The 21856-nt window shown below is 32.4% G+C and overlaps 1 protein-coding gene across 7 annotated transcripts in view; it reads left to right on the top strand.

The window, feature by feature from the left end:
• DIP2 (disco-interacting protein 2) overlaps positions 1–21856 on the top strand; it is a 437652-nt gene that overhangs the window by 332353 nt on the left and 83443 nt on the right. For all 7 annotated transcript variants that reach the window (XM_076406731.1, XM_076406732.1, XM_076406733.1 and 4 more), the window contains exon 6: positions 4862–4936. In XM_076406731.1, the coding sequence (XP_076262846.1) occupies positions 4862–4936 (75 nt within the window). The remainder of the gene's footprint in view (positions 1–4861; positions 4937–21856) is intronic.

Below are 21856 nucleotides of genomic sequence, written 5' to 3' on the forward strand. Positions count from 1 at the left end.
ATATTACCACTTTTACTACCGTTTCTCCACAATAAAACTAAATGGAAAACGATTATTTTTACAGAAAACTGTCATAATCATTGACTAGTTAGGTTAGGTTGTTTATCATCTATTTATTGGTAGATATCGCTGATCAATATGAATATCAACATCTAATATTATTAGTGTCGAGACTCGCATAAATTCTTATTATAAATTCGCATTATTGTTAGTTACAGAACTCATTATTATTAATCAATATTATTCAAGGAACGAAAAAAAAACATCTAAGTCAATTTTTACCTTAAAACTAAATTAAGTCAACTCAATCTGTCAGAAATTATCGATGATATATTGCCATCCAGATAATTATAATAAATTATCAGTTGATTTTAATTAACGCCATGTCAATCAAACTAGTAATCTGTTCAAGAAGCGATTAATGAATATCGATGAAGGAGTTAATTGGCTTTTTATTTAAAATAGAAAATCGATGCACAATTTTATTGGCAAATATTACAGTTTTACGAGGGCTTTTATGGCACGGTTAAAAGACGTCTATTTTCTTTATTTTAACGAGAACAATACGATCTGGGATTGTTTTCGTATCAATTGTGATCGTGATGTGACCCTATATATCAATAAAATAGTTTATTTGCTATAAACAAGTGCAACTACGGGGATAAGGCGAAAGGTGGTCGGAATAGTAATGATTTTTCTTTCTAATTTTCCGATTTTGACTACATTCCTACTTATTTCTAATGTATATTAATCATTGGATTTAATACACTTGGTCCAACATCAGTAAATATTGCCTAATAAACTATTTCAGTTAGAAATTTCTTCAAGTTTGTAGAGAAGCGGTAGTCCGGGGGTACCAAATCAGGAAAATACCGGGGAGTTCATCTTTTCTATCAAGTTTATCTCATACTAATTTAGGTCAGGAAAGAAGTTTGGCTATTATGGTGGACATTTTATTATTTTCAAAACATTTTCGTTTTATTTTTGCTCTAAATACCACTTACATAATTTTATCGAATGTATAGAATCATTGTTTTGTCGAAATACAAAACTTTTACTAATCGATTCGGTCCAGAAATAATGGCATTTTCCTGACGTATTTTCAGATAGTCTTCTTTATTCAGTTTCCGCCAATTTTAATTATATACCTCAGCTTTAACATACTTGGTCCAACATCATTATACCTTACCGAGTATGCTATCTGAGTTAAAAATTTCTTCAAGTTTGGAAAGAAACGTAATCTGAGGATAACAAATCAGGGAAATAGGGGAGAGTTCATCTTCTTTATCAATTTCATCCAATAATAATTTGTCAGGAAAGAAGCCTGGCTATTGTGGTGAACATTTTATTATTTTCAAAACTTTTTCGTTTCGTTTTTGCTCTAGAAATCCTTCACATAATTTTAAAGCATGTTTGAGGTCATTGTTTTACCGAAAAAAAATAAAACTATCAAACATCAATTTTAATTATATGACAGGGCTTATTATAACCAAAAGAACACCACCATCACCATTCTTAACGCATAAAATTATAATTACAACAAACTTAATCTCCCTGCTTTGTTGTAGATTGTCAACGTCCAGATTTCTTCTGATCTTGATTTCCCCCAGTAGCTCGTTTTCATATTAAACTATAATATATACCCTTGCATAAAAATATATTTTCTATAATTTGTCACATATAGTATTCTTCCTGACTCAACATACAGATAACACTCCGATATTCAAGAGATATCTGTTTCATTTTAGGCGCTTATGGACAGTTCTAACTATTATATCAACGTCATAACGTACAGTACACTGAACACTAAACCAATAGAAAATGTAAAAAATAAATATCTGTTCGTTAGTCTTGCTAAAGCTCGAGAATGGCTGAGCCGATTTGTCTAATTTTGCTTTTAAAAGTTTTGTAGAAGTAGGTTTTAATACTGAAAAAATATGGAATAATTGCGAGCAAAATTGTAAAAACAACAATTTTATTTCCCCATACAAAGTGTCAATGTCTCATACAAAATTTCGGCTTTATTGGTTACGTGTTACGTGCTAATTATACCGATGACCAGCGAGAGACAGAAAATGATAAAATAGTTGTATTGGTGTGTCACAATTGCCTTCGAGAGTGACTGGAAATGAAGTGGATAGGCCTAGAATTCAAGAGTTCATTAATGTTGTGCACATCAAACACAACAACAGCGAGGACGACATAATCACTTTGAGCGATTCCGCAGACACAGTACTCCTATGATCTAGGAACGAGCAGCATTTCACTACTATCCAGAAATATAACAGGTCAATTGAAAAGGCCCCAGCCTACCATAGTAAAATAGTTTTTTTTATTCAACATAATTCCCTTCAATAAATACACTGATTATAACAACCCTCCAACTTTTCGATACCATTGTTGTAGTACGATTTGACCTTTTGATCAAAACAGGCCTCAGTTTCGGCAATTACCTATTCATTCGACGAAAATTTCTTCCCAGCGAGCATTCTTTTGAGATATGAGAACAGGAAATAGTCGCTGGAGGCCAGATCTGAAGAATACGGTGAATGAGGAAGCAATTCGAAGCCCAATTCATGGATTTTTGCCATCCTTTTCACTGACTTGTGACACGGTGCATTATCTTGGTGAAGCAGCACTTTCTTTTTCTTCAAATGCGGTCGTTTTTAGGTTGCATTAATTACTATTCCCAGCGAACATTCTTTTGAGATCTGAGAACAGGAAATAATCGCTGGGGTATGGCCGTCATGCCATACCTTATCGAAGGCTTGTGATACATCTAAAAATATAACTGAATATATTTTTTTTCTTCAAAGGCTTTTTCAATCCCACCTTTTATTCGATATCTTAATTTAATACGATTTTATTTATTACTTCGTCGTATGTAAATAACCATCCGAACGGAAAATCACCTTCGAAAATGAAGGAGTTTATTTTCATTACCTCTATCACCCCGTCGATATCTTAATATATTTTTTGCCTGTTTTCGAGCAAACTTTCACATTCAATTTCGCAAACGTTCCATCGGATAAATTACCCCGTAGGCGTTCGGGTTCGACACGGAGCACGCCTGATTTCAATATAAATTAGTCGTGAAAAGTGCGTTCGATATATACACACACAAAAAAGAGATATCTTCAGAACTCTATCCAGCGCGAGGATAGCTTGGAGCGTTACACGACAGCGTTATATGACTGACAGTTCCTATTATCTTCGGACGAGATGATTTAATCCCCTTACTATAGTTTCCGAACTATTATGTTTGTTTAATGAAATTAAGTAAAACCGATTCGATCGAACAAAGCTCGTTTAGTGATTGAAAATTTGATTTTGTATTGTTCAAATATGTCGAATATGTTAACGTTAAATAATTAATCGTTGTTATTAATTAATAATATGATACAAGTTGATAAAGGAAATCTATTAGAATGTATACTATGTATACTGTCCTTACAATAAAACAGTCAATGCACGTTTTCAAAATTTATAATGCAAAATACTAATCTAAAAAAAATAAAGAAACAAAAATAACGTTATCAAATACAATTTATTTTAAAATTTTAATACATATAATGTATATCTATTGAAGAACTTATATTTAACAGGTCAATTGAAAAGTCCCCCATCTGACACATGGATGATACTACTAGAATTAAATGCATATGTTTTTTAGTAAGCCTTAATCCTCAAAAGACGCGTGTGTAAATTTGACAGCTTTCGGATCATTAGTTTGTGAATTATAGCATTTTGAGTGAGGCAACTTTTGTTATTGTGAAAAAAATGGATAAAAAGGAATTTCGCGTGTTGATAAAGCAAAGACTTGACTTGATGCTGAGTTTCCGGACACTGCCCCAGGAAAATCAACCATCCAGGATTGATATGCTAAGTTTAGACGTCGTGAAATGAGCACCGAAGACGATGAATGCAGTGGATGCCCAAAAGAGGTTGTTACCGAAGAAAAGATTTAAAAAATCCACAAAATGATTTTGAATGGCCGTAAATTGAAATTGAATGAAATAGCAGACACTCTAAAGATATCAACTGAACGTGTACATCATATCATTCACGAATATTTGGGTATGAGAAAGCTCTGTGCAAAGTGGGTACCGCGCGAGCTCACTTTTGACCAAAAACAACGACGAGTTGATGATTCGGAGCAGTGTTTGAAGATGATCAAGTGTGATAAACCCGAGTTTTTGCATCGATATGTGATAATGGATAAAATATGGCTCCATCATTTCCAGTGCCAAAGGAAAATTTGCCGGTTTATAACTTCTGATAATGAGATATAATCAATGTTTTGAATAATTTTTCAGACGTATGTCAACGATGTCATCAGACTTTATTTTGTCTCTTTTTAATTAAATTAAGTGAATTAGTAATATGAGAAGGAAAAGTATGCTCCGAGTTGAAGACAAATTTGTTCTGCACACTGGTCAAGCACAGAAGTAACAATAGCTTGTGATGATTACAATAATAAAGTATTAATATTCAGTAAAAACTTATCAGAATAAACAATATCTTTGAACATGATAAATATCCTTTCTATTTATATAACAAATTGTATCAGAACTTTTTTTCTGGTGCCTTAACTGAATTCGCTAATTATTTAGAACAAAAACCATCAGAAAGTTCGGCAGTAACTCTCGATCTATCCCAGACAGAAACAAGACATCCCCATCAGTCTCAACCGATAGAGTCCCTCGCAGATTCCAACTCCCGACTTATTTTTATCTATCCGAGAATGTTTCAGAATTCCTTTATCGATCTGAAATCATAAAAACATGTCGCTGTGTCTGAAGTAATAGCTCCAGCATCTATAGGAAAGTTCGCTTAAAACCGTTTTTGTTTTCTGTTACAGGAGATATCACTCAAAAAGGTTACGAGAAGAAAAGGACCAGATTACTATCCCCATATGTGCCTAAACAAAATTCAAGTAAGTGTTTGTTTTAGTTTTAGTGAGATTTTTTTGATGGTTTTTTAGATGTACTTTCTTGGATCTTTTGGAAATTACGTAAAAAATTAATAAACATCGGAATTTTGTAATATTTCCCAATATATTAGGTTTCGTACTAAATCATAAATGTTTTCTAACATCTTAGCACTGCTAACAGGTAGGACGAAAGTCCCGCGGCCATTTGGAACGCGCACCATCTTGGTTATGTGACGTTTAGCTCAGTTTCGCTTTAACTATTGTGATATATAAACATGCAAATTTAATTGTGGATGAATATACTCCACAAGAACGAGCAGAAATTGATTGGAAGGTGGCTAGGATATATATAATCAATGTATCACCCTTGAAGCGAATTATGTTGAATAAAAAAAACTAATTTTGCCAAAAAAAATTGTTTTAATATAGTAGGCCGGGGACTTCTCAATTGACCTGATAGTGCTTTTGTTGATGATTTTTTTTTTGCTGAATTGATAATATTTATTTATTTAATTAAACGTGCTATACGAAGTAATTTTCAAAAGATCCAAGCATGATGTTTTTTTTCCTCATTTAGAACCGCGAATATTTCATAAAACAGCATAACCCGGACATGATGGCATTAATCCGGTTGATCTAATAAAACCTTTTATTCCATATCAAATTTTCCATTATATCCCTTTTAAAATTCCAATTCCCCGTAAAGTATTAATAAAGTCCAAATCCCGCCAGACACTAACGCCGACATTCCTACTCCACCGTCCGCCACCTCCTCCCCGTCCCGGCCGCGGAAACGGCATTTTTTACGTTCTACGGTCACCCCCGCGCCGACCTCATTACATCTAACCGCATACGGGGTGCTTTAAAAAAGAATTTATTTTGATTTGGGCTTTTAAATTTTATGGGAGCGTCGCTTCGCGTTATCAACGTTGGTTGCCGTGCGAGCTTTTGGGGAATTTTGCAGAATTAAGCAGCACGAACAGATATACCTTTACAAAATTGGTTCCATAATTTATTTGCGGTTTATATTTATTGCGCTGGCGTGTTGCGCCGACCAAAAGTTCACATTTTAAATGATTTTCAAACAAATTACGTGCGGGTTTACAAAGTACGGTTAGTTTTCATTCATTTTGTAGAATTTATAGTAGATGGTGTAACTTATTCTATATAGAATGATTTAATGAGATTAGTTTATAGTCGAGGAAGGTCCAAACCACCAAATCAGTAAAACGGTAAATTCAGATGATATGGTACCTTTTCAAAACTAGCAAATTGATGTCAATGCATTAACATTAGGCTTCATTCTTTAGCATGTGTCATTTTAATGAATATAAACAACATATACTTCAACAATCAACAAAACATCACTAACGATAAAATGTACTTTTGTTATTTTTCGACAAGGGTGCTGAATGATACCGTATGATGATGGAAATTATGGAGAGCATAACAGGTTAATTGAAAAGTGGCCAGCCTGACACATAGCGCTACTAGAATTATATCCATATATTTCTAGTTAGCCATAACCCTCAAAAGATGCGTGTATAAATTTGACAGCTCTCAGATCATTAGATTGTGAATCATAGCATTTTGAGTGAAGGAACTTTTGTTAATGTGAAAAAGATGGATAAAAAGGAATTTCACGTGTTTATAAAATATTGCTTTTTGAACGAAAAAATTACAAATTATTTACAGTTGAAACAAAAACTTGGCTTGATGCCGACTTTCCGGACATTGTCTCAGGAAAATCAAACATCAAGGATTGGTATGCTGTTAACTGAACCTGCACATCATATCATTTACGAATATTAGGGTATGAGAAAGCTCTGTGCAAAGTGGGTGCCGCACGAGCTCACTTTTAACCAAAAGCAGTGTTTAAAGAAGATCAAGCTTAACAAACCCGGGTTTTTGCGTCGGTGTGTGACAAGGGATGAAATATGGCTCCATTATTTCATTCCGAAGTCCAATCGACAGTCATTCAAGTGGACTGCACACGATAAACACGCTCCAAAGCGTGAGAAAACACAACACTCAGCTGGCAAGGTTATGGCGTCTGTATTTAGGTATGCGCATGGAATAATTTTTATTGACTACCTTGAAAAAAAAAGACTATCAACAGCGACTATTACATACCGTTATTGGCCTTTTGAAGGACGTAATCGCCGAAAAAACGCCGCATTTGAAGAAAAATAGAGTGCCGCTTCACCAAGACAATGCACCGTGTCACAAGTCAGTGAAAACAATGGCAAAAATCCATGTATTGGGCTTCCATGAAATGAAAAGGAAGCAATTCTCATCCACCGTATTCCCCAGCGACGATTTCCTGTTTTTAGATCTCAAAAGAATGCTCTCTGGGAAGAAATTTTCGTCGAATGAAGAGATGATCATCCTTGAAGGGAATTATGTTGAATAAAAAAAACTAATTTTGCCAAAAAATGTGTTTTACTATGTTAGGCCGGGGACTTTTCAATTAACCTGTTACCTTATCCATGAAATCATATGCATGTTTGCGTAGGCATTTTAAATATAAATTATCGGTATCTTTTTTCAGCTATTTAAAATCAATTTACAGAATGTTTAAATATTTTCTAAAAGTACTGCTAATGAAGCATAATTGATTAATTTATATAACTAATTATTGTATTCAGTTAACAAATTTAACTGGTCCTTATTCGTTTCAACGAAAATGATTGATGAAAGGGATGGAGAATATATTCCATCGATAACAGTATGTTTATGTTAGTTTAATCCAACCGAAATTATCAAAAACAATGAATTAAATACAAGGAATTGTCGAAGCTTTCATAGAAGATTGTTATGGGTAGGTATCAGTTACCTCTGTAACAAGTATTAATAGAAAACAGCCATTATACAAGCAAAAACACTATTAATATGTTTTATATCATCAAAATACCTATCATATTTCTGATTTAAAGTCAATATGGCCACTGAGAATAGAAGAAAATAATGGTTAGCAATGAAGAAAAAAATCCCAATTTATCACAAAGATGTTTTACCTATATCGTTTAAGAAAATAGATATTGCATACTAAGAAACGTCAAAAAGCAATAATTCCGATGTTCTACATTATTAGTACAAAAAAATTAATTTATTAATATAGTATTACTAATCAACTTAAAACTTATTTCTATAGTGACTTGAAACTAGACACTTATCTAGGAAGACCCGTTGAGCCTTACTTAATATATAATAAATTAAAAGTTAATAGTACTTTTCAGCGTTTTTGTCATTTAGTATACTTCACCACACAAGATCACAGGGTTTGGTTCTCTTGAGTCTACATCCTAGTTCAGTGTTATCCAAGAATTACGTCACTTACACGGTGTTAACGTAGAAGAAAAATATTTCCTCATGTCTTAATTTCCTCTTTGACAGTTGAAATGCGAAAGACTCGGTGTAAATAATTCTTCCTATAGCTGGATGCATCGACAATATTTATCAAGGCTTTATTCTGAAATAATTGTAATATGTTAATATTACTTGTTAGTACTTGCTTGTACAGCGGCAACTTATTATGTACGGATACTTTAGATTTTCTTCCAAAAAATGTAGTGGTTCATTTTTTGTATTTCAGTTCCAGTTATTTTCTTTTAACAAAGGTTTTGCTTTAAAAGTGATCCCAAAGTAATTAACATTGTTACTCTATGGAATTATCAATAAAGGACATTATATTTTAATACCAGTTCTGTAAGTCACCAAAAGAAAATTAACGACATATATTTATGGCGTCTTAAACGGAACAAATATTCAATAACACTGGCGTTCATTATAATATATCATTTTTCACTTTTTCACAAGATATTATATTCTATTAACATTGATCTTGAGTAATTTTAGTAGAGATATTAAACGATGATGGATGATGATGACGGATCAAATATAATTCCAAACTCGACATTAATGTAATCTATACATTCTTGTCGGGGCAAATTATATTTAAATAAGTTAATGAATAAAACATTCAATTAACAAAGAAACGGAAAGGGGTACGCGCCCCGAAGGGACATAAATTCTTTTCCTCCTTGTTTCGGAACGCCCTAAGGCTGTGTTTTGCAATTTAAAGCAAATTGAAACCATGAAAAAGAATCAAGAAAACTTACTAAAGCCAGCGGGACGATATTGTTGTTTCAAAAATTTATAAACACTTAAAAGATGGGGGTGTTTTTTAATATAGTCTTCGGTTCTGCTAATAAAGTTAATGAAGACTTTTCCTTAAAAGTAAACCCTACATTCTGGACTAACCCATGACTTCTGGCGCTTGACATTATCGTACTACCAGTACTTTTCATCGCCACTCATAATATGCCATAGAAAACTCTAGAAATCAACAGCTAAAATATCTAAAAGTTATTGTTAAAAGGTCAAAGCAAGCAAATTGAAAGATACCATGAAATATCTCGCAAGGTTCAGGGATGTAACAATCATGGAGATAATGTTAGACAAATATATAAGAAATGACTTCAATAATGAGTCTGTGGAAGAGTGCATAGAAAGGAACCAACATCTTTGGTTGGTACACTTACAACGTATGTAAGACGCAAGTGGGATAAAGAGCATCTGGAATGATCAGAAGGCAACCTATGAGAATCTTGGGTAAAAGTGCCGAGGAAATACTACAGAAGAAAGAAAAAACCGCGGTAGAAACCATAAAATTGAACAGAGACAGGACTAAATCAACTTGGATAAGAATTTGTACATGGAGTAAGGGAGAACAGAGCTACACCAGTGATACAACGAACTTTTTTGCTCCTCTTTGTCATTAACATCACCATCTCCACTTTTAGAAAGTATTCCGTCTTCTGTGTTGATGTAAATCGCTCTTCTGGACTAACCCATGACTTCTTGCGCTTGACATTATCGTACTTACATTAATATTACTTTTCATCGCCAGTCATAAAATGCCTTAGAAAACTCTCGAAATCAACTGCTAAAATATCTAAAAGTTATTGTTAAAATGTGAAAGCAAGCAAACTAAAAGATACAATGAAATCTCTCTCAATATTCAAGGATGTAACAATCATGGAGAGGATGTTAGACAAATATATAAGAAATGACTTCAATAATGAGTCTGTGAAAGAGTGCATAGAAAGGAACCAACATCTTTGGTTGGTACACTTACAACGTATGGAAGACGCAAGTGGGATAAAGAGCATCTGAAATGATCAGAAGGCAACCTATGAGAATCTTGGGTAAAAGTACCAAGGAAAGACTACAGAAGAAAGACTACAGAAGAAAGAAAAAACCACGGTAGAAGCCATAAAATTGAACAGAGACAGCACTAAATCAACTTGGAATAGAATTTGTACATGGAGTAAGGGAGAACAGAGCTACACCAGTGATACAACGAACTTTTTTGCACCTCTTTGTCATTAACATCACCATCTCCACTTTTAGAAAGTATTCCGTCTTCTGTGTTGATGTAAATCGCTCTTCTGGACTAACCCATGACTTCTTGCGCTTGACATTATCGTACTTACATTAACAGTACTTTTCATCGCCAGTCATAAAATGCCTTAGAAAACACTCGAAATCAACTGCTAAAATATCTAAAAGTTATTGCTAAGATGTGAATGCAAGCAAATTAAAATATACAATGAAATCTCTCTCAATATTCAGGGATGTAACAATCATGGAGAGGATGTTAGATAAAGATATAAGAAAAAACTTCAATATTGTGTCAGTGGAAGAGTGCATAGAAAGGAAACAACACCTTTGATACTTACGACGTATAGAAGACACAAGGGGGATAAAAAGCATCTGGAATGATCAGAGGGCAACCTATGAGAATCATGGTTAAAAGTACCACTCAGTAGAAGCCAGAAAATTGAACAGAGACAGGACTAAATGAACTTGGAATAGAATTTGTACATGGAGTAGGAGAGAATAGAGCTACACCAGTGATACAACGAACTTTTGTCCTCTTTGTCATTAACATCAACATCTCCACTTCTAAACCGTTGAAACCAGAACGGGTAGCTAGGGATGTTAGGCTCAAGTTTCTAAAAGTGTTGGATGAACCTCAAAAACACATTCCTTCAAACCAGGCAACGTAAATAATTAATAATCATTTATTTATTTAAACAATGTTCTTATCGACGTGCCGAAATAATACCGTATATTTAGGTCATTCAAACTATATGCCACGAAAATGTTCTCTCTTTGACAAGGTAATGTGGACCAGTAGAGCAAAAGCGGACTTAACTGGGCCTAAATGTATTAAAATTTAATTAAAGCCGTTCAGATGTGGCGTGGTATTACGCAGGATATACTGCAAAAACGTTAGTTTGTTTGTCCCATATCTGCTGGGACCGTTGGTTGTGGCTTATAAAGTACGTCGAGGCGAATTTTTAATTATATAATATATTTAGTCTCTTTGATGGTCGTACTTGTGATACCATAATATATCACTTCTAATTTTGTCGGTAGCTACACTGAAATTGTGATATATATTTTATACACTGGATATATATTTTTTTATCATTTATTAGTATTATTTTTATTAGTTAATTACATATTAATTAATTAATTAATTAATTAATTAATTAATTAAATATACTTAGTAGATCTTACTTTACAAATTAAATTATTAATTGTGTTGTATGGTACTAGCTTTAGTACACAATAAAAACGAGTAGCAAAACAGTCGAAACAGTCGAGGGTGAAAAAAATAGCGACTGAAAATAGTAATTACTATTTTAAATAGTAAGATTATATAAATAGTAATTACCATTTTCAGATTTTTTTTCAGTTTTTGTACAGAATGTTCTGCAGATTTGTAAAAAGGAATGGAATTTTTCTATGGAATAAATATAGATAATACAATAGAACTTAAACAAAACCTACAAACTAAATATGTACAATAACCATATATACTAAATAAAAATTAAACATATAGCTGATCATAGACAAAAAAACTAATTCATGACATAATTAAAAATGATCGCACAATAACTACTAGAGCATTTTAAAATAAAGTAAATACTCTATTTATTATTGAACGGAAATATTTTTAATAAATCTATGTAAGCATAAATTGGGTACATTTTTGTCAAGGTCGCAGCTTGGACGACAGAGCCAGAACATTAAAAATCAGTCTGAAATGAAATGAAAAAATGAAACTAGTAAAACCAAAAGTAGTAACTAAAAGTACACGACTAAAACAGTCGATAGTAAATAGTAACAAAATCAGTCGGACCGAAAATAGCGGCTGAAACTCAATTACTGAACAGTCGATAGTCGATTTCAGTCGATAGTTCCCAACACTAGTTAAAACCATCCGGATGAAGACAACTCTCATCTGATAGTCATGTTTTCATTTTAATCGTAAAATCAACAAATTGATGTTGGTCTACAATCAATACAACAATATCTTCGCTGTGTTGGGTCAGTGTGCTTTAGTTCAATAATTTCTGAATATCAATTAAACTTTATAAACAGGCAGAAGCAAATATTTGGTGAAGACATTATACAGCTCTTGTTAAAATACATAATTGACTTGGTCTTCTGTCCATATAATATTTTTGGCGATATCCAGCAATATTATCAAAGACTGGCTTCAGCTTTTTGGGTTGAATTACTTGATTTCAATATTTCCAGGATATCTAATAACATTAATTAGACTGGTATCTCTATTTTATTTCATTAATTAAGAATTTACTTTTGTGTATGCGTTTCTTTTTTTGGAAACCATTTAATTTCTTAGCACTTTGTAGATGTCATCATCTCTAATATACAATGGAGTGTTAATCATGCTGCCAAGAACTTTATTTTGATAAGTTTAGATTATATTGATATTTAATCTATTTTTACAACCCCATAGTTGCGAACCATAGGTCCACACTGGCTTGAAAATTTGTTTATCTAATAACAATTTGTTATGGTGTTAAAATTTAAACTATACGAAATTCCTCTAAAACCAATTTTCACTGACAAGTAATTTATTTTTTTGTTTGTAAAATCCAAACCATTTAATGTTTTTGGCAATATCCAGTAGAATTCTCATCAATGGACTTCAGTTTCAGAGACTCAGAGAGGATTTTCAGAGTATAATTCTATTCTATTCTGTCTAAATTATTTAATTATTTAAGGAGTTGAAGAATTAAAATCAGTATAAAATTATAACTTAACAATTAAAATGTTTTTATGTTGAATTTACTATAAGGTATTATTCCTCTTTTATACCTTGTTATTTTAATTTTTAATTATCATTTTTGAATTTTTTCATATTAAATGACACAAAATCATACATGACACATTGGAAAAATGATGAATCTAAAGATTTTTCTATATGTCTTTCTTTAATCATGTCTGATGTCTTTTATATTTTGGCTTATATTGGTGGCAGTTGGTATCTGAAGGTCTCGATGTACCCACACTACAATACTTCTCAGGATTTTGTTTTGGAAAACTTGTATTTATAATAATTTTCATGGAACATCGCCATCATTGAATTCTATATGTCCGTATAGGTTTCAATAGTTTCTTATATAATAACAATTTATTGTGTAGTGATAACTGTGATTTTCTTCCCATTAACCAATACATTTTCCTATATTTCAATTTCAGTTCTTTTCTTTTCTTCTTTATATGTTCCTTCCAGCGAAGTTTTGCATGTTGCTATATAGAATGATAGTATTATTTAATGTTATTGGTGCTTGTACGGTCTGATTGTAAGTGAACTGTACATGCACAGATGTACTTTCGTAAATTTTTATTTTCCAAGCTTGTGTCCTATTATTCATATTGTCACTTGCCTGTTCTAATTTTCGTGTGGCTTCTTCACTGTTGTCTCCGAGAGCTATAATCGCAGTATCATCAGCAAATTTAGCCATCGTAATATTCTCCATTTATGGTATATCACAAGTGAGTAGATAAAGCATTGGCCCCACTACACTTCCTTGTGGTACACCTGTTTTAACTTCTTTTATTGTAGAGTAAGCTTTTTCTTGTTTAACTCTAAACATTCTGGCTGTAATGTACGATTTTCTTGCCAAACCTTATCGAAAGCTTGTGCTACATCTAAGAACATGGTTGAGCATACTTTTTTACTTTCGTAGGCTTTTTCAACAACATCTGTTATGACCTGGTTAATTGTTGAATGCTTATTAATAAACTCAAACTGGTGTATTTGTTTTAAGTTTTTTTCTCTATGATCGGTTTTATTCTTTTCAGCAGGAGTTTTTCAATAATCTTAGATATTATTGGCAGCAGTGATATAGGCCTATAGGCTTTTATTTCGTTTTTTCATAGGTTTTATCAAGTACATCTATTATTCTGTGCATCTATATCATCGAGTGTTTGTTAACTGATGTGTAGGTATTAGGTTTTTTCTCTCTATAGTACATACGGTGTGTATGTAGTTTAATTTCCGTGAACAACGTATATTTTAGAACTACCAGTCCTGTTAAAACTATTAATATACAGACAGGAACAGAAAAAAGTGTTCTAACCCAAACTAGGTCGCGGTATTAACATATTTCAGCGGGGCTATTTCAAACTGGCCAGAAGTCAGTGCGGGGGAAGGGGGTTAAAATTACTGTACGTTTCATCGGCTTTTCTCTACTCCGACAAATTAAGAGGGACAATCTTTCGCCGTCCTTTGGGGTCACTTGTGTCCGGGACAGGACAATTAGGAAGATAAATATAGGACCATTATGGAAGTTTTTGCCTATCTTGGCGGCCTTTTCCCCCTGCATTAATTAAATAAAATATAACATACGTGTATATGAGTTAAATAAATTTTAACCACCGGGGTCGCCTTTCGGACTCCTTTAGATAATGAAATAACAGATATCGTGGTCGAACAAGATAATGCTTATGTATTAAGGAAAATTGTGTGGGTGGATTATTTGATGTGTTATTTTATTTTAAAAAAAACCGAATAACTTGATCTAGTTGAGTGTTTTATTTTATCGTATAAGGTATTAATAATATAGTATATTAATATCTGGAAGCTGTATCATGCCTTCTATCATTTAAGGTCAATATTGATTCTTCATGTATTATTATTTTTAAAAGTTTTTTTTCAATATACCTTGGTTTCAACCTTGGAAAAGTTATTAATGTTGATATCAAGTTGTCTGTGAAGATGTTACTTTTTTTTATCACCAAACTATTACAGGACTACTGGTTAAATTTTACTATATTATATCTTTTTTGATTATTAATTTACATTATACTTCAATTAATTTGTTGGGATAATATAATTATTAATTGCTTAATACTGAAAATTAGCAGCAGACAATATGAGAACACGTGTATAAATTATGAATTACCCATGTCTGCAAAACTGTTTAGGTTTTGCGACGTAATGTCTTTGTTTTTGTGTGTAGTGAATCAGAAAATTACTTCCTTTTTGTCATAGGACGACACGTTTCTTGGCAATTTGAGTAATTATGGTAAATGTGTTATTACATTAAAATAAAATAAAACATATAAACTTATAAAATATTATTTTATTGACGAACCATTAACAATATATAATATTTTAATCTAATATTCTTTCGCTAGCATACATTGAAACATTTCCTTTTTCCCAGTAAGGCTCCTCTTTGTACATTTTCGCTTGTAGCAAGAATGGAAGGTTTCTTTAAAGCTTTCAACATGAACATGTAGTCTGAGATCATTCAATATCTCGATGAAATCGTTCACCTTGCTATTCACTCAAATTTTCCAGAAGGTAGTCGCCGTGGAGTTGGAAATAATGTATTTTTATTCTAATTAGACAATCTAAACCTTGAAATGCTTTTAGCGACTTGTTTAGATTAAGTCTTATGATTGCCTAAAAATTTCTATATGACCTCTTTCTTTCAATGGAAATTACTATCTTGACAATTACTCTTTATGAAGTTGTATATTAAGCTTCTTGCTTCTTATTTTATTTAAACAATAACATTTTTTAGATTGTTTAACATCTATATTATGGATCCGACAAAGATGCTGCGGAAACTGAGCATGTATGGATACTAAAATCATTAAATTGGAGACACAGAGGAGGCAGATGATCCTTCTTGTTATCGGCTTTAGTTGTAGAGCAAGCTCATGGTAAAATATTTCTTTCTCTTGCTACTAAATATGTCATATTAGAAACTTGACATATTAGTTTACTTTCACTGTAAAATTTAACTCATTTAATTAATTTATCCTATTTGTAACAGCTGAAACAAAACCTACCTTTGACTCTCCCTATTTGTAATCCTGTTAAAACGCTGAAATGTTAAACTAAAAGGTCTTCTTTTTAAGTGAAAAGGAACATCACAATATAACTTTAAAAATGCCATATCAAATGCTTTAGTAGTAAAACAAATACATGCCGGACTTTTAATCAAAGCTATAGCAATTACATCGCCGGTACATCGCCATTTCTTTTGAGAAACGTTTGGCTTGCCATACCATGCAGTGTTGCCAAATCTAAGGGTTAATGTCAGAAATATATTATTTCTCTAAAATAAAATACATCCATAAAGCAAATAGCCTAGCTGTAAATTTGGCAACATCGACTTTTAGCATTTCGGCTTGCGCCGACGAATATACGAATAGCTCCGAAAGTAGCCGAATCTCCGCATTACGATGATTTTTAATGTATACTGACTTGGGGCGAGACTATTGCGCGGACCAATATACGAATAGTTCCGAAGCTAGCCGAATCTCTCGATCACGACGATTTTCAAACCATTATGGCATTTGATTGACGCTGGTTGAAGACTTAGATTGAATTATTACATTTCTTTGTGTTATCCGAAAATGCTCAAACGGCTTTTTTGTTCCAGGCCTGTGTGATAATCGATATTAATTATTACCTTTTATAAAGTTCTTGCAAAGAGAGTAACTTCGTTCCCGTTCCGGCAACATGGCCGCCGTACTAATTCCGGTACACGCTTAATTAAGTACCGGGGGTAGGGGGGGACTCTTGACCCCGAGTTAATAAAGGGCATTATTCAAATGAGACGCGGGGCGGTCTAATAAGGGCAAATCTTGGGAGGCGCTCGGGGTCGGAGCGGAGAAATGTATTACGGCTGCGAATACCGGCAGCCTAACTTTTTACGAGGCGCACTAATTCGTCCGAATCCGGCTCTAATACCCGCCGAATAAATAAAAATTAATCGCGAACGCTTATTGTCGGGGAACTGAGCTCGCATTCCGACAATTATTCTTTCCTTATTCGATTCGAAACGTTCGTTAAACGCCCGTTTGTTATTATATTTCGTTCGCGCAAATACGAACCTTTCTTCGTTAATCTTTTCGGTGAATCGCATTAGTATTGGATGTTGTTCATTAGTCGATTGCCAGAACGGTATTTAATTATATTATACCGTTAGAACAAAGGCACTTATACAGATATATATATATATAAACAGAAGTTCGGTTGAAAATAGAATATTAAGAAATGTATAAAAAGAAACAATTAGCGTGTACAGAAAATAAAATCAGTAATCTAGCATGATATGTAAAATTAATATTGGATGTTATTCATTAGTTACTACCGCCACGATATTTAATTATACTCTACCGTTAGAACAAAGGCCCTTTCTTACTCTCAACATCTGAAATAGCTTTGAAAACTATCGACCGAAAGCAGTCCAAACAGTCGATAGTCGCAAAACTGTCTATTGCTTCTTAGTATTTAGAGACGCTATTATATTTATGTTTTACACGTCGATGGGTAACATTTCTTTCTTCTGCGGTTTTAAAGTAGTTCAGATGCCCTCAGTATGATTGAATGTAACGTTTGACATATATAAAGAGAAGTTCAGTTGAAAATAGAATATTAAGAAATGTATAAAAAGAAACAATTAGCGTGTACAGAAAATAAAATCAGTAATCTAGCGCGATATGTAAAATTAATATTGGATGATATTCATTAGTTACTACCGCAACGATATTTAATTATACTCTACCGTTAGAACAAAGAGCCTTTCTTACTTTCAACATCTGAAATAGCTTTGAAAACTATCAACTAAAAGCAGTCTAAACAGTCAATAGTCGCAAAACAGTGTGTTACTTCTTTATATTTAAAGACGCTATTAGTATTTATGGTTTATGTGTCGATGGGCAACATTTGTTTCCTCTATGGTTTCATATGGTTAAGTAATCTAGCGTAATATGTAAAAATAATACTGGATATTGTTCCTTCTGTACTAATATTTAGTGTAGTTGCAACACGCTACAGAGATGTTCAATAGAACCCGCACCAACTTAGTATTTAACAGTAAAAAATCTTTACTGGTAAGAAGGAGCCTCCATTATCTCGTCCCTGTTCGAAGTGATGAATGATTAGAGACTCTGATGGCTTCGGCATTTTCAACAACGTTTGTCGATTTATTACCTGTTATTATAGCTTATATTTTAAGGAATTTTATAGACGTTTGACAACCGGGCGACTTTTTCAGGCTGATTCGGTTGCATATTTGACCGTATCAGATTGTCTTATATCTTTTTTTAACTAGAATAAATTGAGAAAGAAAATATTGTCTGATTCTAAATCGGATTTATATCTTGATGGCGTGAGTTCATTATTATTTTCAATAGACTATGTGTAGACATTCAATAATATTATTGACAGTTGTTTATACTCGAATTTTCACAAAATTTTATAGAGACTAACCCAGAGAGTTTATGCTGTCCAAGTATTGGCTTTAAGTTTGAATACAATAATGTATTTCGACAACAAGACATATATTATAAGATGATCACAATAACATTCAACGAGTGATATTGTTGTGTTATATTCTTATAATCTTAAAACATTTTAAGAGAAAAAAACAATTAAAAGAAATAATTCAGGAATCTTATCACAGCACCACCTACCCTACGGTGAATATAAATTATTGTCGAATCCGCATGAATACACGTAAAGTCTTTATTCATCAAAATCGATCCAGCGGGATTGGGAAGAGTTCAGTGGCACACACAGACAGAAAATCAAAAGTTTCAAATAATATTCAATTACTTTCAGCAATTACTCTGTTTAAATTGAATACAGGAAAATTAAAACTGCCAATGGTGTTTTTCATAGTTCGACATTCTTATATAATAATAAAAACAATACATAAATGCAGAACTCTAACTTATAATGTTTCCCAAGCGATATAACGCGACGGCAACGCCATATTTCAAATCCCTTAAGATTAATTCCCGCCCCGATAATTTATTAAACACGATTTTTATTTTAATGCAAAACTTAGATTAGATTTTTCACATTAGCTCTCGCTTTTAGCCATTAAGCTGCATGTTATCTTTACCAACATCTATCCGATACGACATGCGCCGAAAATATATGGCAGAAATTCATTACACGTCACGCATACATAAAATTGTTTTGATTGCATTAATTGGCTTTCCTAGGATTTATACTGTACTAGCACGAAAGGATTTTTTATAATAGTAGACAGGCAGACAGGTAAAATAACAAAAATATTAATCTATAGTAATAATATAGGACAGGGAGATTAAAAAAAACATTTATTTTGATATTACAACAGCGTTTAGTAAATTTTTAGTACAAAATTGCCACATTAAGTCAAACACCAGCCAGAACCGGTATGAAAGACTAATGCCACTTAGCTAACCATTATTTCCATATTTCATCATTTAAATACATGTAAAAGTCTTGGAGCTATCCGATTTTATTTAAATTATTTATTTCATAGTTATAAAATTGGTTTTGTATTACCGACAATCCGAAAAATTGCGCAAAAGACATTCGGCTGAATATCGGGATATTAAAACTTTCAAGTAAGTGTATATTTAATTTTTTTATATCATCTTTATTAGATACGCTTAGTACAATCTTAATTAAACATTAATTTATTACTACTTTTCATTTGTACTTTGGATTAATTCACAAGCAAGACGGGTGGGAGAAAATACATCAATATGTATTCCTCAATTATAATATTATAAGAACTTATAGCTATAGTTTACACTAAAGGTATACACTTTATATAAGTTCGTATGGTTTGGCTCGCTTCAATCTCCTCAGATTCTGCGCGCTGTCTAGCAGTTGTATTGCTTCCACGTTAGTATGATTTAGTAATCTTCTTTCGTGTTTCAAGGCGAAATCTTGGATAACTTCGCAAATTTATTTGATTTTCAGGTCATCCTGCAGTTCTTCGTTGGTTACATAGCGATAGGCATTGGTAATCAATCGAAGAACCTTGTTTTGACAGCGTTATATGACTAGTTGATTAAAATTTTTAGTGCAACCCCATATTTGCACCCCATAGGTCCAAATTGTCTTATAGATAAACCTTTTTAAATATTTAATACTTGACACAAATGTACTTTATTAAGCCCTTACACACAAGCTCTTATTATATAGTAAAGGACTTAATTTATGACCAATAAGGTAGTCAATTTTAGTAAATATTTTTGAAAACATAGAACTGAAAATCATAGAATACAATAGTCTTAAAATGCGGTAGAATATTGAAGAAAATGAAATACAAAATAGTCAGTATAACACTAGACAAGAAAATTAATAAATGCATGAGCATGCTGTTTAAAGAGTACCTAAATTAAACCATAAAGTCTCATAATTGCTGAGATATATCAAAATTGTATTGATGATCTCCGAAACGTTTTAAACGTTCCGTCTTAGCTAATTATTTCCTTAAAAATTTATGATTTTATTCGTAGCATAAATTCTTAAATTAGGTCTTTGTTCAGTTTAATTTATTTGGCCCCTGTGACAACACTTGGGGTCATACACAATCTATACGTAAATATACCGTGCTCTAAAAACTTAATAAAGCTGCATTGTTGGAAGAAACAATTATCCTTTACCTTTAACCTGGTGACTATAATTCATCGAACTATCTGATGCGCAAGAAACCAGGCAATAAAAGTAATAATAGCTTTTTGTAAGCAAAACTGAACTAAACAGGACTTTTTTAAGAACATTTTCTTCTGTTTTGTTGGCATTCACATCTTATAGGAATATCTACTGACTTTATACACACTCGTAAGACTAAACCCATCATATGATATTAAATATAACTTTTTATATCATTTGGAATCTGAAATCTGAATAGAATCATTGGTCATATACACAATAAGCAAAATAAATGAAATATAACCCCACGGTTTCTCGACAATGCTGTTTACTTGCATATTACGTTTATGAAAAAGATTCATTAATTATGATAAATAATAAAAGTAGTAAAGACTTACATCAACATGATTTCCACAGAAATAAATTATCGATGTGGAACCGATACCTGTTGGCTCTCGATTTGCAGGATTTAACCACATTTCTCTGCCTTGAAAAGGAAATATACAATTTGTTTGAAGTTTTTACCGATGTATGATTACATTAGAGAATCTGACACCTTCGATACATACTATAATACCTAATTATAATACAAAATTGTTAAAATAATGAATAAATAAGACTTTTGATAATATAAACCGTCCAACGTGATCACAAAACACAGAGGAATTAGTGTATCTCCCATATTATATTACCTGTGAAAAAGTTTAGCGTTCATTTGCCACCAGAAGGCGCGACTGACAATATGAGTGGCAATAATAATAATAGCAGTAATAAAAATAGTAAAAATAAAAATGCAATAAAAGTTTTAAAATAAATTTAATTTAAAGATATGTAAAATTTACATTGCAAATGTTATTCAGTGTTCACAGGAGAATTCTTAGAATTTTCTGTTTGATGAAAATATATTACACTAACAATACATTAAAACGTAATATAACAGATTTAACATAAAACTTATGTTACACTTTTAAATATACAAGGTTTAATATACTATTGAATATGGAACATTTTATATTACCTTAAATATAACTCGGCCAAATACCGAATACAGTACAATATATATGTTGAAGACTAGTTATTTTGAAATGTCTTGCTCAAAACAGTTGAACGTTTCGAAAAACACAGGTATT

This window comes from Rhynchophorus ferrugineus, unplaced genomic scaffold, assembly GCF_030347505.1.
Source record: "Rhynchophorus ferrugineus isolate W39M unplaced genomic scaffold, kcgeb_rfMv2 rfM6, whole genome shotgun sequence".
Classification (NCBI taxonomy): Eukaryota; Metazoa; Arthropoda; class Insecta; order Coleoptera; family Curculionidae; genus Rhynchophorus; species Rhynchophorus ferrugineus.